General features: G+C 45.3%; 2 protein-coding genes across 3 annotated transcripts; both read right to left on the minus strand.

The window, feature by feature from the left end:
- sharpin (SHANK-associated RH domain interacting protein) lies at window positions 1-8,000 on the minus strand. Of its 2 annotated transcripts, XM_027031738.3 has the most exons (8): window positions 7,597-7,999; window positions 5,033-5,207; window positions 4,641-4,730; window positions 4,171-4,312; window positions 3,963-4,053; window positions 3,506-3,812; window positions 3,152-3,252; window positions 1-2,280 (listed from the first exon to the last, which is right to left on the minus strand). In XM_027031738.3, exons 1-8 carry the CDS (start codon window positions 7,846-7,848, stop codon window positions 2,152-2,154), a joined length of 1,287 nt encoding a protein of 428 aa, XP_026887539.3. In that variant the 5' UTR covers window positions 7,849-7,999; the 3' UTR covers window positions 1-2,151. The 2 variants fall into 2 exon arrangements, with proteins under 2 accessions (XP_026887539.3, XP_081581482.1); XM_081725356.1 differs by lacking the exon at window positions 3,152-3,252 and having other exon boundaries at window positions 7,597-8,000.
- A 335-nt stretch (window positions 8,001-8,335) lies between these two features.
- On the minus strand, window positions 8,336-16,066 carry gpaa1 (glycosylphosphatidylinositol anchor attachment 1). Its single transcript, XM_035536592.2, has 13 exons — window positions 15,799-16,066; window positions 15,103-15,207; window positions 14,722-14,901; window positions 14,508-14,619; window positions 14,120-14,267; window positions 13,723-13,824; window positions 12,876-13,072; window positions 12,349-12,545; window positions 11,798-11,951; window positions 11,187-11,258; window positions 10,454-10,650; window positions 10,028-10,198; window positions 8,336-9,368 (listed from the first exon to the last, which is right to left on the minus strand). Exons 2-13 carry the CDS (start codon window positions 15,174-15,176, stop codon window positions 9,125-9,127), a joined length of 1,848 nt encoding a protein of 615 aa, XP_035392485.1. The 5' UTR covers window positions 15,177-15,207; window positions 15,799-16,066; the 3' UTR covers window positions 8,336-9,124.
- Window positions 16,067-16,856: the final 790 nt, after the last annotated feature.

Here is a 16,856-nt window from a genome sequence, read left to right on the forward strand (position 1 = left end):
GAGGAGTTGATCACCTTGACATTTAATTATTAAACATTTTTATGAATCATACATTTAATGATCCCTTATATAATAACTAAGAATGATGTACAACAAAAAATCTGGTGAAAATTGGCTGTTTCAGCAAATATTGCTGTGTCTCAATTTAAAGTGTAAGATTTGCCTGTGGCTATCGGATGTTTCCCTGTTTGCATTACAAACCTACAGCTGCCTACTGTTCAGTTTCTCCAGAAAGATGCTGTTGTAGTCAGTGAAAACGCTACGTACACAACAGGTCACTAGCTGTAGTCGTCCTCTGCCGCACCCTCCACTCCTCAGATTTGCACAGAACCACTCGTGAACTGATTATGGACATTGGACATTTCCCGCTAGTCTATGTCAACGGCAGAATTTTCACCATCAGTCTGCACAGTGACACCCTCTGAATCCCACCTAATAGGACAAACGGAAGGATGAGGGATAGGAACAGTTCACCCTAAAGTTTACCCTGGTTGCTTGGAGTCCAGCCTTGTGAAAACCACTGCGCTCTCATTTCATAGCTACGCTGCAGCTGGTGATTATTGGGAGAAATTGTAAAATGATGGCAATAAAACAGGAACCTGAACAGTGCACTTGCTCCAAAGGTAAGTACTAAACAAAAATACACACAAAGTAACACATTAAATGCATATGGACCAGTTAGAATAGCCCTGTCTGTCCACGACTGGCCATCACTCATGGACATTAACTTTTTGTGATGACATCTCTTTTATTTTTAACTTGAAAATGTATAGGTACTGTTGCATTTATCAACACCTTCATGTCTGTTATTTTCATCTGTGGGAAAACATCAAATTCAACCAAGGCGTTCTTCCAGATCCTTCATATTTATAGCATATATACTTCCTATTAAACATAAAAATAAAATTTCATACCGTGTCTGACAAAAAGTTAGCTATTATAAGGCTTCTTCAGTGTGACTGTTACATGTCTCCAGGTACAGAACAACTTTGTCCATAAAAGTTACACTGGATGTAATTTAATATCATTAGCTCATGTGATGTGCCGTCTGCCCTAAAAACGAACCACTGTAACTTGAGACTAGGTCCTCGTGCACTGCTGAAGAGCGTCTTCATCAACCTGCTACAAAACCTGCCTCTTTAACTGGAGTGCAGTCGTCTCTTTACAGCAACAGCACCACCACTGTGGCATGCGGGCAGGCTAAGACCCGAAGTATCTGACATGCGTGTCATTCTGATACCTTTTTAAGCATCTGTTTTTTGAACCCTTATGGTAGTTTGAAAAACCAGTACGGTGAGACACAAAAATTATAGACACTGCTTTGGTTACACTAATCAAGATTTTAGTAGGATTTTTGTGTCGCATCTAAACTGAATATTGAACTTGTTGTAAGAGCTGAAAGGAACCGAGATGTGCATCAGCACACCAGCAGCCATTTCAAAAGTAGCTTTTCAAGAATTCTACACCACGGTAAATCATAAATTTACATATTTAGAACTGGCCTGTTTGATTTAAGCTTTTCTTAAAAACAGCACTTCCAGACACTGAAAAACCCTACAGCAATCTTAATTAGTGCAACTCATTCAATAAAATTAATGAACGAATAAGTTCACAAAATATAAAGACACAAATAACCTAAAAGTATTTTGCCCTGGTCTACATGTGAGAAATCTTTGCAAACTGAGAATTATGTGTACAAATGGAAATATGCTCCTTTCGGTTGCTGTTTTTGGTTTGAAGTGAATGTTGCTAAAAATAATCCCTCGTGGACACTTTGCATTCCGAGGTCACTAATCACCTGCACACGGTTTCTGTTCTAAGAGCAAATCAACGTCATCTTTCCTCTGTTTTAACTGCTGTGGATTCCTTCGAGGTTTTACCACGTAGCCATAGCGGTCTCCGAGGAATGCTGGTTTGGATGAGAGAACACGGATCGCCGTATTCAAGAGCGCACCCCTCGGCCGTTCCTCGTCTGTTTGCTCAGCACGTCGACTCCAGCCTCTCGGCCGGGCGGGTGTGAGCGCACGGACGCACTCTCGTGTGGGCTTTGTCGTATGCTCGTTTCCTTTGTTCATGCTGGCTTCCTTTTCTCTTGAAACAGTTCGGATATACGTACGGTGTGCTCGGCTCACGGTGTGATGCTGGGGAGTCCTATGACAGAAGAGTGGCCTGCTGAGACGTACCCAGCTCTGGTGGGTTGGGCCTCTCGGTGCTGCAGATTTCACAGCCTGGCCGCGTGGATTTGTTGATGAAAGTACAGGAAGGGCACGACCATCCAAGCTAGGAAACAAGAAATACTGCTTAGAATTCGGTCCATGGTTGTGGGGGGGTGTGCAGCTCTATCGCGAGACCTACCACCCCACGGGTTAGTTCTACCGCACCTGGCTCCAATACTCCAGCTACCGAAGGCCTTGATCAGCCGATCTCAGGTGTGTCATGTTTACGATTCGAACAGAAACACCATGTAGTGTATCTACATGGTACTCGTACTTGGTGTGGTAAGCGTGTATCTACACGGTACCCGCGTGGTACTTGGTGTGGTAAGCGTGTATCTACACGGTACCCGCGTGGTACTTGGTGTGGTAAGCGTGTATCTACACGGTACCCGCGTGGTACTTGGTGTGGTAAGCGTGTATCTACACGGTACCCGCGTGGTACTTGGTGTGGTAAGCGTGTATCTACACGGTACCCGCGTGGTACTTGGTGTGGTAAGCGTGTATCTACACGGTACCCGCGTGGTACTTGGTGTGGTAAGCGTGTATCTACACGGTACCCGCGTGGTACTTGGTGTGGTAAGCGTGTATCTACACGGTACCCGCGTGGTACTTGGTGTGGTAAGCGTGTATCTACACGGTACCCGCGTGGTACTTGGTGTGGTAAGCGTGCATCTACACGGTACCCGCGTGGTACTTGGTGTGGTAAGCGTGTATCTACACGGTACCCGCGTGGTACTTGGTGTGGTAAGCGTGTATCTACACGGTACCCGCGTGGTACTTGGTGTGGTAAGCGTGTATCTACACGTTACCCGCGTGGTACTTGGTGTGGTAAGCGTGTATCTACACGGTACCCGCGTGGTACTTGGTGTGGTAAGTGTGTATCTACACGGTACCTGCGTGGTACTTGGTGTGGTAAGTGTGTATCTACACGGTACCTGCGTGGTACTTGGTGTCATGCTGGGGCCGCCAAGCTGAAGCATCTCCAAGCTTATGATATCGCTAATGTTGTGTTTCTCTGCTCCACTCCCACTGCTCCCTGTTCAGCACAAAACACAACGAATGATGCATTCACGAACCTCCCTGCACGCGATACGACATTCGCCTTCTGCGCAAGACAACACGGCAGACAATTTAATAAGAGAAAAATCACCGTAAAGACCGACAAACCCAGTCAACATTACCATCAAAAACCTCAATCAGAGAAGCAAAAGCCCGAACAGGACGTCAGCAGGACGTGACCTTACAGATTCGTCTGGAGCTATGCAGGGTGTGAGAGCGAGACCGCACACCTGTGCTGCAGTGGTGCAGTCTGGGTGGTAGGGTGCTGTAGCCCCTCCGGTCGTGACCAGCCGGGCCACCGGCGGAAGCCACCGGTGTGGGCCCGGGTTTGGGCGCCGGCGCGAGCAGAGCGCTCTCCTGGTCCTGCTGACACTGCTGCCTGCTAAGGTGGGCGTGGCGTGCTGAAAGCAGGTATAGGAAGGCCGTGTCACCGTCCCGGCACACGCCGTACGATGTCAGTGAGCGCTGGTCCGAGCACAAGCACTGACCTATGACCCAGCGCTGCACCCGTGGGTGGAAGCCATACTCCCCAAACATCTGGAACAGGGAGGAGAACACGTGAGCCAAGCAACCTTTAACAGGTCATGTGACCGCAGCAGGGCGTGACTTCAGCTAAAATGTGTTAATACGCTCTTTGCCACGTACACACGGCACAGACATGTATGCGACCTTTACACCTCCACCCACCTGCTGCTTTAGTGAAGCCACAGTCATAAGGGGAACAACTTTTACTGTGACACAACAAGATGAAGTGGCATCTTCGACTGCAACCGCTAAGCTGCAATTACGAGAGACAAATTATCGACACGGCTTTAAATTTAAAATGGTCTGTCTTTTGTAAAATTACTCCAGAAGGTATTCTGAGAAGAGCTACGTATATGGAAGACTCATTCACCTGATCTCCCCATCTTCAGTGTTCTTTAGAGCTGGCTGAATCGTCAGCGCCATCTGGTGGTGAGCGAGTGCTGTGGCGTGCTGCACTGCAGCGTGGGTATCTCCAGCCTGTATGGCTCTAGCCAGCTCTGCACACAGCTCCTCTAGAGAACCAGTACAACATTGGAAGACGCAACAACAGCAAAACAATCGGACTTAATGTAATATGAGCACTACTTTAATGGAAAAAAGTACAAACATTTACTTTGATAAATTAGTATAAAATATCTGGCAAGTTTTGCAAACTATCTCCCCTTCCCCTAACTGGCCTTAATGGTCCTACTGGAAAAGGTACATGTTGGACTGGTGCAAGCAAATTACTAAAAAAAATAATAAATCACTGATCAACCACAGAGCCCGACTGGCTGAGTACACAGCGATCATGCGGTTTCCTCGGGGTTCCCCACAGGATTTACTGCAAACGTCACTCACCTTTGGCTGATAAAGACAAGGCTACGTTTTGCTCTGTGGGCTTCGGACTGGGTAATGCATCGGTGGGAGGATGAGGGCTAATACCAGCCACTGAAAAACAGAGAGAGTTTGAAAGTGAGGGCTGCACATGCACAGGGAACCAGGAGAACACATCATTTAGGGATTTGCTAACTGTTCTTAATGCAGTTAGTGAGCTGCCAGTCACTGAAAACTATTAAGTGTTGTGATGTATACAAAGTACCAGTTGGAGTACACTGGCGGAGCACAGAGACAGTGACCAGTGTAGCGTTTACCCTCCTCCGACACACACAATTTAGCAGTAACAGGGTTCCACAACGATTACTTCTGAAAGGGGGTGAGCTCAAGCACAAAACAGAGCACAGGGCACGGACCTCTGTGGGCTTCCCTGAGCGATGACATCATGACGGTGGCCCACTCCTGCGCCTCCTGCTCGCTGCGAAAGGTGAAGCGAAATGTGTCGTGCGGGGGCTTGACGACACACAGCTCGTGGCAGCGAGACGAGCGGATCTCGTACCTCACGTTGCGCAGGTCGAACTCCGCTAGAGACTGACAAAGAAAGACACTTGAAGAGCACTTTAGCGTTTATATACTGTCATCGTTAAATGCAATTTTACTAAGTGCACATATTTACAATTAGCATTTTCATTTAACTAAATAAATAATTACTTTGGCCACTTCATAACTAATACTCTCTCTCTCTCTCATATATATATACACACACACACACACACACACACACACACACACACACACAGTCGATGTTAACATCCTAACATTCAGTCCATGGGGTTCTTAAGTTCCAAGAGTGTAGATCAGTTCTTTTTATTTGAGTTTCCTAATTCTATTGCTGCCATAGCAACAACTGGCAGACAGATGTGCCATGAATGCAGTGTCCATTAGTAATAAAATGCCTTGCTACTGGAAACCATTTGCCATTCTGATGGTCCGAAGGCGTTCAACAAGCCTTCTCTTGGTTTCTTTGATGTACAGCTGAATACACCTCTTACAAGTACTACAGTAGTCAACTCCCACAGCGATGCGTGAGGAGGAATGGGGGATGACAACTGATCCTTTTGTGCCAGTTAAGTTAGTGGCTGTGTTGATATATTTACATGTAGCGCATCTACAGCAGTTGCAGGCTACAGCACCACAGCCATTATCTGAATGGTCATTTATCTCACTCTTGACAAGCAAGTCTTTGATGTCTTTGTCTCGTCTGCAGGAGACGAGTGGAGGATCCTTAAAAAGGGGTGTGGTCTCTGCATTGTCCTGAAGGATTCTGAAGTGTTTAATATCAGCTGTTTTATTTGTAGGATGGTAAGTCAGCACAGAGGCAATTCTTGTAGTCTTACAGCAGACTGTATAGGTCAGTGCATCTACTTTCTGAACAGGTACAACGCAACCAAAGGCTTCACCTACGACTTGCTCAGGAAACCTACAGTGTTGAATATATTCACATATTTCCATGATTCTCTGGTGGAAGTCTGCATTCTCACTGCAAATGCGCTCAAGTCAAAGTCGCTGTGAATAAGGGATGAAGTTTTTACAGGCCTTGGGATGTGAAGAATTGTACTGCAAATAGGAATGAGAGCCTGTACGTTTATAACAGATGGTTGCATTCACACAAGAATGAACAAACTTCACTGCAACATCCATCTTCATGTGCTACACTCCATGTATATTCAAGAGCCGGCTGGAACATGGAGAATGAACAAATGAACACTTGGAGGTCTTCTAACGTGCATGTAGCAATACCAAAAATGCCATCAATGTATTTCAGAAACTATAAGTTACAGGTCCAGTATATTGCTCAAATGCTTCTCAACAAATCCAACAAAGAGGTTTGTATAGGAAGGTCCCATTTCAGTACCCATACTAACTCCTCTATTTTATGAGTAGTATTGGGAGTTAGAGGTGAAGCAGTTCAGAGTTAACACTTAATTTCAAACAGTCTTAAGAGAATCTGTGGGAGGATTTCTCATGTATTAAGAAAAGCTCTCAAACGGATGACTGTGTGCAAACCTTTAATGTCCACTGAAGAAAAGCGAGGAGCTGGCAGGTAGCATTTGTTCTTTCAGGCATTCAAGTATTTGTGGAAAGTGTGAGGAGTCTTTAATATGCAGGCAAGCGCAAGTTGGCTGCTGCTTCCAATTGGTGTGCGTTTGCCTATGAAAACTAGTGTCAGAAAGCTGCTTGATTGCTTCCTTTTTGTAAAGGTCTTTTATCCAAGCAGCAGCAGCTCAAGCCTCATCAGCTGGCTTAACAATGCCCCTGCTTTTGTTTACATTAAGGGCAGAGCACTCTAGTGCTTTTAGCAGATTTTTTTAAATTTGTTATTAATTTCTCTTTCACATGTATTAATATAAAACTCTAGAGCTCAAATTCTCTTGTAGGTGTCATGGAGGTGTCCAGGAAGAGTTATATTTAGATAAGTCAAGGTTTCCACTGGTGTCATGCACGCACATATATACGCGTACTACACATAATCTGTAATTACTTGGTGATCACTGCCATGGTAATAAGGAACAATAGTTTCCATAAGTGATTCAGAAGATGAAGCAGCAGCTGGGAGCTCTTGACACAAACACATTAACGACATCTTAATTAAACAAACCTCATTAAAAACGCAGCTCCTAAGATATATCGGAAATCTCAGTGCCTTGTCGACAGATATGGAAGACACATAAGGGTACAGAAACACGTGAGTGTGGGATTGGAGGACAGAGAGAAAAGGCGACACAGACAACTAGCAAACTAACTCCATAGCGTTTTTCTCCCTCATTTGGAGGCCACCTGTTTGCTTAATGACATTATTTTAAGGCGTGGCGACAGTCAGCTGTAAAACGCTCATCATTCAGCACATGGAGTTATAAGAGTCTGATGAGGTCCATCAACACTCTACACCCGAGCTCTTTAAAAATAAGCAGTATCGTACCACAATGCGGCCGCTGGTGACGGCCCTCAGGGTCAAGCGAAACTCCCCGACCCGGTTGGGATCCATGCTGAGCTGGAGGCGAAGGCTGTCGTCGCCGGCTCCGGGGAAGCAGAGCGGCCGCAGTCCCGAGTGAGCCACGGAGACTCGCACCGACATCAGCACGGTGCTGCAGGCGGACTGCGGCGCCTTCTCCACCCCCGGCACGGACGCAGCCGGACAAGCCTGAGCCCAGCCCCCCGAACTCAGCGCCATGGCGTCGCTGACTGCTTAGTAGACTTCGGCAGGTCCTCAAAATCGTGATATGAGAAGACGAGCTAGGAGTAGAGACACAGCACCGCCGACATTCTCAGCGCAGGAACGTACACGACAGGGGGGGGAAAAAAAATCAAAACAGGAAGTGGGTTCATCCGATATTACTTCCCTCTGAAACTGAGGCAGCAGTAACGTGGACCGTGTTGATCGGACTGGCTCAGTCAATAATTCTGCAATAATTCTAGTTTTACTTAAAAACCATTTATGTTAGATGTAATTAAGCGAACTATTTTTGGAGCTTTCAGTTTTTGGGACAGTTTGAAATGGTAGCAGATGATTGGCAGTGCTCACGTCTATAGCGCCTACATATGTTACCATGATCATTTTCAAAAGGGTTTATAAAAAAAAGAAGTTATGCCCATTTGCAATTTAAAGTGATAAAAATCTCTCTTCAGAAGTCCAATAGATATTCCAGGAGAAGAGCGCATTCTTTTGTATAATTTATTAGTGTACAAAGGAAGTGGTAGGAGGCTAACACGACAAAGATGAAACCAATAAAATTAGTACAGCAGATTCAGAGAGGTTTGGACAACACTCATCTTTAAAAACATTCCTTCACAAAACTCAATAATAATAATAATAATAATAATAATAATAATAATAATAATAATAATAAATGATTACTTTAATACGTTTTATCCATTTAATTTGAATACCAAACGAATACCAAAACCAACTTTACGTTCTTCCTTATTCAGTTGTCATTTGTCAAGTTCTTATGAACACTCACGTCAATATGAGAAAAGTTTGCAATATTAGCTACTAGCCACCCCCGAGTCCTGCCAACATACCACCCTCCACACTTGCCCCTTGACCAGTATAATCTCAGTATCGGAACTCATTTGTGTGATTTGACGCACCAAACGTGTCATACATAAACTATTCAAAAATCATGTTCAAGTTACTTTCCAGTGTAAATATAAGTCAACGCATTAGTCTTCTTTGGCTGAAAGGAATACGAAAAGATAAAAACAAACAAACAACCCAAGAGGTGGAAGCACGGCCTCCTTTAGTCCCTCTTCTGTCACTTCATCCTCGCGGAGCTGCTATTGCTTCCAAAGCCTTGCGTTCCTGATCGGTCCCTCTTTAGACTTGTATTAGGCCCCTTCCATCCCCCCACCCCAAAACCATTTAAGGCTGGTTGTGAACTTGTTGGGAAAGAGGGCTGTTCTGGAGCTGATCCAGGATCAGTCTATTTGCAAACTTAAAACCCTTTTTACTTCCAGAACAGAATGTTCCAGAACAGCAACCAGCAAGGGTACACCAGCAGAGCCAAGAGCGGGTAGACCAGCGAACCATAGAGCGCGTGGTCCAGGATGCCCTGAGATATGACGGACAAGAAGAGCATCCACCCCTCCGCCAGCGAGACCGGAACTTCCTGAAGCTCCTGGAAGAGGAAGACGCAGTAGAGGATGGTGCAGCCCGGACTGAGAAGCACCATCGCCACGGCGCTCAAAGCCCTGAGACACGGAAAACCAAAGACACGTCAGACACGTGCGGGCCCCCAGCACTGAGGGCCGCATCCCAAAGCAAGCTCAACACAGTCATCATTTATTAAATATAACTGCATTCACTGAATTAAACTACCGGTTAGGCTTAAGTTATGGCAATAAAAGATGGACACGCTATTGGTTTTCCTTTACTCCAACAGCTCAGTCAACTCACCAAGCACTTAATAATTAGCTAAAGAGCTGAGTCAGGTATGCAAGAGAAGGGAAAACAGGAACTGAGAAACTCTAAGGTCATAGGATCTAGGATCATAGCTGGAGATTAAGTGTTTCTTCTGAATGACCTTAACCCAGGTGTCACCATGAACACTGTTACTGCAGCTGGTGTAATGCAAGCCACTCCAACCCAAGATGATAAATCACCACCGCTAATCAAACGCTGATGGTTTTAACGTAGTATTGTGAGTGTGTGTGTGTGTGTGTGTGTGTGTGTGTGTGAGTGAGTGTGTGAGGGTGTGAGTGTGCGTGAGTGTGAGGGTGTGTGTGCGTGAGTGTGAGGGTGTGTGTGCGTGAGTGTGAGGGTGTGTGTGCGTGAGTGTGAGGGTGTGTGTGCGTGAGTGTGAGGGTGTGAGTGAGCGTGTGTGTGCGCGCGTGTGTGTGTGTGCGTTTACTTGGGCACGTGTGGCGTGACGCAGGCTGCGGCGGGCACCAGCGTGACGGCGAGGATGAAGCCCAGGGAGAAGTTGATGAGAGCCGTGCAGCCAAGCAGCACAGCCAGATACAGCAGGGCCACAAGCTTCAGAACCCTCCATCCCTGCTCAGTCCCCTCGCCGGAGATCAGCCTGCAGAGCGGAGCACGGGGAACAGGAGGAAAAGGAGAAAGCACAAGGCTTATTCTAACGCTTACGGTATATGAGCGCTACGCATTTACAGTGGATGGAAGAAGTGCAGCGACATGGATCAGTGTCCAGTTTTTGGGGAACATGAGCTTGTATATGAACAAGCGTCTACATGGTAAGACTAGGGGCACTGGTACTGCGGGCTAGGGGCAGTGAGAACAGCGTACGTAAAGAAGTGAGCGTAAGCGTGTACGGTACCTGTGTGTGTTGTGGGGCAGGGCCAGGCCTGCAGTGTAGATGGCTATGGCGGTGAGGACCACGGCCTCCGTCTCAGACACGGGGAAGTGCTCCACTGCCATCTCCTGAGACAGGACGGGCAGCGTGTACAGAGCCACACCTGTCAAGTGGCTGATGACCACGGGCGTCAACACGGACAGCAGCCCCGGACTGGACGGCTGGATGGACACGGGGAGGAAGAGACAGAGGAAGAAACGGAGACAAAGTCTGGTCCTGCTGCACATGGACGGACGGACGGACGGGCGGACTCACTCACACTCACTCGTTAAGGTACTTGACTTGTAATCGGAAGGTTGCTGGTTCAAGCCCCACCACTGCCAAGTTGCCACTGTTGGGCCCCTGAGCAAGGCCCTTAACTCTCAAGTTGTATTCAGTCATAATTGCAACTCGCTTTGGATAAAAGCATCAGCTAAATGCCATAAATGTGAATGCAAGTTAAAGCGGAATACAGAAATCCAATAAGGAATTTTACAATCAGAATCACAGCCGTGCTGTATCGCTACGATTCTCACAGCATTCAGTTAATTAATGTGCATTTTGGTCAGTAAAATCTAATAAATGACTAGAATTTAAATCCTAAACTATTCTAGCTCTCACACATTGCTTCTTTTAAACTGTTGAAACATGAGTGTAAATGCAAATGTATGACTAATGGAATGCGAGTGGTTTCTGTACAGGTGTCCTTGGTACTGACCGACTCGCCTTCACCGACTCCATCTTCAGTTACTGGTGTTGGAGTGCCCAGATGAACCCACAGGTCCAACGCCTGCAGCGTCGTCAAGGATTCTAACAGGTTTCAATAACACCTCCAGGATTTCAGCATTTACCTAGTTGTTTTTTCCCTGTCAGTGTATACAACTCTTCCTAAGCTGTGCAAAAAAAAATGCAGTCTTGAGTCTTTGTATAATGACCAATTACTGCTAAGAGGGAAAAAATGTTAATGATTTAACCACGATCACCTACCAACACGTTAACACTTCTCACCTGTTGCTATAAATGCAGCCACTGCAAAATCCACTAGCCAAAATCAGGAAGGAACAGTTGACTAAGCATCCAATTCAGTTTAAATCAAAGAATTCCAAAATCCAGCCAACTGCTAACCAAAAGACATAATACAATAACAGCAACTGTAACTTGCTAGAGCAGGTTGGTTTCAACACCTATTTCAACAACAGAAACAAACATTTGGTGCTCAGTTGATACCAACTTGGAGCATTTATAATATAATGAAAGTGACTTAAAACGGGGAACACAGATAGATGGCGTATTAAGTTGGGGCACACAGTGCAGTCAGCACGAGGATACTCGCAGCAGCAGGATGGTGGTGAGCAGTCCAAAGGCTGGCATGTAGTAGCCAATGGAGACGAAGCGTGTGAGCGAGGGCATGAGGTAGAAGAAGTAGGACTGGTGAAGACGCTCTAGAAGATTGTTCAGCTTCCGGACCATTCCCTCAAACAGCCTGGGACAGCGCGACAGAGACACAGACAAGCCATTAAACTCAATTAGTGAAAAAAATATTTTTAAACATGCAATTACCAAATTAAAAACTGATAAGGAGTTAAAATCAGTTATTATTCCAGTAGGTTGCACAGAAGCAAAATTTTATAATACAAGCAAAACCGGGCTTGTCTGAGGTTGTTCTGTTGTGCGCCAACAGTCTCAGTTTTGAGCTTTTACAAAAGTTACTTTTGTCCAGTACTCAAATCAAGGCAACTGGACGGTTTGCTTCTTCAGGGGCTTCCCACCACTCACTCGGACCAGTAAAACGTCACCAGGATAACACCGCACTGGACCGTTACCACCACTAGACCGTCGTGTCGCGTACACGGCGCCGCAACGGCGGGAAGGAGCCACACCTGCCGATGCTGGTGGCGTCAGTCTTGTACTGTCGGAAGCTGTTGACGCCACGGATGGACGCGGCCTCGATGTGGTAGCGCAGGAAGAGTCCGTGCTCGCCCCAGGGACGGCCGGACGCCTGCTTCAGCACCATCAGCAACATGGTCTGGGCGGAGTGGGTGTAGCCCTCCACGGTGTCCCAGTCGCTCCTCTGGAGCTGAGGGAGGATTAATGGCTTAAGGTGGAGCGTGGGGGGTAGGGGGTGGTAGGTACTGGAGATAGCTGAAAAGACTGTGGAACTAGGACATTCCATATTTCTAGACAAAATTATTATAAAACTTTTAGTTCAGCCACTGCATTTACAAAACAAAATTAAAATGCAAAATGTATAAAATCTGAGATGACCAGCTCAAAATGTGATTTAAGAAATGAACACAGTGCCTTCTCTGTTAATGTTACACTTAAATGTGATTGTGTTTGAATACCCTTTCCTCATCTCTGTGCATAAGACTTCCAGTCTTTTCCATTAACTTCTTGTTTCTCCTACCTTTCCCTGAATGGTGCAGAGTATTCCCAGCTTCTGGCAGAAGGCATGGAAGAGGTTGGCCAGGTCCAGGTTGGGAAGCTGCCCATTGAGACCTTCCAGGACCAGATCCAGACTGGTGACGACATCACTGTTGAGCTCCAGTGACAAGGCAGCCTGGATGGAGCCGGCCCGCCCCTGCAGGGGAGTGTACCCCATCCCTGAACCAACCAGGACAAAGAAGCCGCTAAGACAGGTTCAATTAAACTCTGCGCGTGACAAAATGGCACGTTTCCCCATTTTCCAAAAAAGGACATTCATCGGGGTGAACATGGGGAATCACAGAGGAGTGGTAGAGCTGTGCTAGAAACCTTTGAACAGACTGATCGTATCACATTTCCCTCACACACCTTCACTCTTAGTTTTGTTTGTAGATTTCTTTTGCCAAAGCAGCTTTAAATGTTGCTAGGATACTTTGAACCAAGGAGGATGTTATTCTACAATTTTCTCTCCTGTCAATGAGTGAACGTGCTAGGTTGAAGTTAAATTATAATAACCTCTCAAACTTCTAGCATTCAGTGTGATTCCATGTTTTGAAATGATCTTTTTAAAAATAGCACTGGTAAATGGCCTCGCCAACATTCTCCAGTTTCCCTTGATCATTTGGCTTGAATGAAAAAGGATTAGAAGTGACAAAGACATTACTGTAAAAGGTCTCCAGTAAGGCTGTACTAGGCACAAATATAACCTGGGGTGGATTAATAAGGTCTGGGTTTAAAAAAAAAAAACAATCACAGTAACATATCCTCCAACACCTGGAGATCTAGTTCATAAAATAAAAGCCCCTCCCTAAAAGAGAAGGGAAAGTCACCTGTGATGTTGGTGTGATGGTAGCCCTCCAGCCAGGCTTGCACACCAATGAGGTCATGTTCATTCACCAGGAATATGATGTCCTTTGCCCAGTAAATCTGACCTAAAGTTAAAATATTACATTAAAGAAGAAAGAAATCTATTCTTACATAAACAAAATTGCTTGCCAAAATGTTATTTTATAAATTCTGTAACAAATTTTGCTCTAGGCTTTTCCAAGAGGCTTTAGATCACATCTTTATATTTTAAAATGGCAGGTTAGTAAAGTTTTTTACAAATTTTTATTAACAAATCATATTGCAAATCTACATGCGTATCTCAAAGAGACACCCAAATGTAGTGAAACAGGTGGAAATGCTGAATCCTAACCATAAAGTGTGTGTGTGAGAACATCTTACTCCTAAAATACTGCGCCAGGCCTAGTAAAAGGCCCACAGCCTGGTTGTTGCTGTTGCCAGGACTGCAGGGGGCGCTGAGCACCAGCGCTTCAGTTCGTGGGGCTCGGGGGGCACGCAAAATCCCATACACGTTAGTGCCTCGGACCACCTGCCAGGAGAGGGGACAGGAAGTGCTTTGGGCCTTCATTTATCACAGATTAAAAAACAATATGGCTTGACTGCCAATTACTACTGAATAGTAAATTATACTAATTTATAAATGTTGGGTGAAATTGTAGATTTATGACCTCAGACAGTATAAATAACAAATGAAAATGCACAAATGAGTCAGCTACAAATAAATAGCTAATGGCAAGGCACATTGTGTGTGCTGTGTGAATGCACTCACAAATCGTTCCTTGCTCTCATCAGGGAAGGGCAGATTGCGAGAGAAGCTCTGGGTAAAGACCTCCAGCCCCTGGGCCCTCATGGTCTTCACTAGCCAGTCTACCGGCATTCCCCTGTAGGAAGGGAGGGACGGAGGGAGAGAGAGAGACCCTCACTCCTAAACTCAACCCATAATACATAACTACAAAACAGGAAGGCACTGCAGATCTACCTACCCAACCTTTTTTTTGTGGGCTGCAAACTCCCTGGCGGTGGCCAGGGCCCTCTCTCCTGAGGGGAAGCGCTCCTCCACCATGGTTGAGCCCATGGCGTTCTCGGACATGTACGTCCGCAGGGTGAAGGGTTCAAAGGCCAGGCCCATGAACCAGGCGATGCCCGCCAGATAGCACACCACACTGTCACCATGCAGAACCAAAATCATGTTCAAAATCAGCTCAGGCAGCACTGATAATGTTCTCATATGTTCCAAGATACATAGCATCTGAATCAAGCTAAAACACCCTTATCCCAGACAGTACACGATGTCAGAATTTCAAACAGACTTTCATTTGGTACTTAGAAGATTAGTTTTATTACAAACTATACGGGCCGCTTACCATATGGGCGTGTTGAGGCGGGTGAGCAGGCTGGTTATGGCTTTCCGTCGGTTTGGGTCAGATAACAGACCCATGGTGTTCAACTACCACTGCACTGGCAGGAACCTGGCGAAAAAAGCCAATAATTACAACTAGAAGACTGAGCAATACGTTTCCTTTAAATAACGGTTGGCAAGTGCGTAAACGCCTTTAAGAGGTTAAGAGATTAAGAGGAAACTGCTCGATGAGTGTGTATGCAAGTACCTGCTCTACAAGCACAGAAACACAAATAACAACCAAACCATATCAGCATAAAGTGCAACAAAATCACCACATGAGAAAGAGGACACATAATACCGATCGGCTACAGTCGCTTCTGTGGGACCTCTGGAAGCAGGACAGGTTGATCAGGACAGTAAAGTTAGCCAGCCTATAGTCTAAATTACACGCATTTATCCACGTAACACATCTCCGCCAAACTCCGACTAAGCAGGACTAATTAATTAATGAAGAGATGTCAGTGACAAAGGTTTTGTTCTGAATTATCGGTTTCTGGGTAAACTGCTAGGTGACCTATGCCTGGCTAGTTTGTTAGCTTAGCTACCTTAGCATCCAGGGAGCTGTCAGATTGCATAGAATTTGGTTTAACGTTAACACCAACAGACATCTTTCCAGTGTTGATTAAAAATAACAGACGACTAATGGTTAAAACCTTACCTTGGAAAAAAACGCAACTAGCGAATTAAAACCCAAAACACCGCAGATTAAGTACATTCATGTTTGCCCGCTTTCACCGGAAGGATAATTTTACAACTTCCGGAAAGATAGGCGTCCTACAAATAAAAGAAAAGATCTTAGAAACAATAATGTGAAGATCAGCGAATCTCTGCAGTTCATTTTAAGTTTGATCCTTGCATAGGTGGTAATTATTAAGTAATAAGTTGGGCTATGCTAAACCTCCAGGGCATTGTTAGTGTACGTGCTTTTAAAGGGCCAGCGTGTACGATTTAGCGGCACCTAGTGGTGAGGCTTCAGATTGCAACCAACTGAGTAGCCACTCCCTCACCCCTCCCAAAGACACGTATTCATTACCTTTAATTCACATATGGTACACAACTTTATACATAATTTCCATGCAGTTATCATTTTAAGTTGTATTGGTCTCATTTTGTTTTGAAACAGACGCAAATATGAACCATCCGACTGGGAAAATGAATAATAGCATGCTAGCTAGTTAATACAGTCAAGGGTGGATCAGCTCGACTGGCTAACTAGTAGCATGATAAAACAGTCAATGAAGTCGTGACTTGTTCTAAAATTTCCCGAGTTAACGGGTACAGTACTAGTTGTAAGACAGTCTTCTAAAATGTTAACATTTAAATATAAAATACAGCATATGTCCTTGTAAACAGTTGCTTCGGGTAAGCTGCATATTAGCTGCCTACTAGTGCAACACTTACTGCAATACTGGATTGTGATGAGTCAAGGAGTTTGTTCCGTTATTTAAAATGTGAAACGTACCTAAAGTACACTAGAATGTCACACAGGTACGAGCGTCAGCTAAACCCCATGAATGTAAATGTAATTAAGACAGTAAGGCAGACAGAAGAAAAGAGTCACACTCTCTCCACTATCACAGAAAAGCTGACGTTCCAACGAGGGTATCAAACATCGATACCAAATTTATCTGGGACTGAATGGAGGAGAGAAAGTGGGAGGAGGAAACGTTTGGCACAAGGTAAAGTTCTAGTGCACTGCACTATGAAAACAAACTT

Source organism: Electrophorus electricus, chromosome 13, assembly GCF_041902795.1.
Source record: "Electrophorus electricus isolate QZ-2024a chromosome 13, ASM4190279v1, whole genome shotgun sequence".
NCBI lineage: Eukaryota > Metazoa > Chordata > Actinopteri > Gymnotiformes > Gymnotidae > Electrophorus > Electrophorus electricus.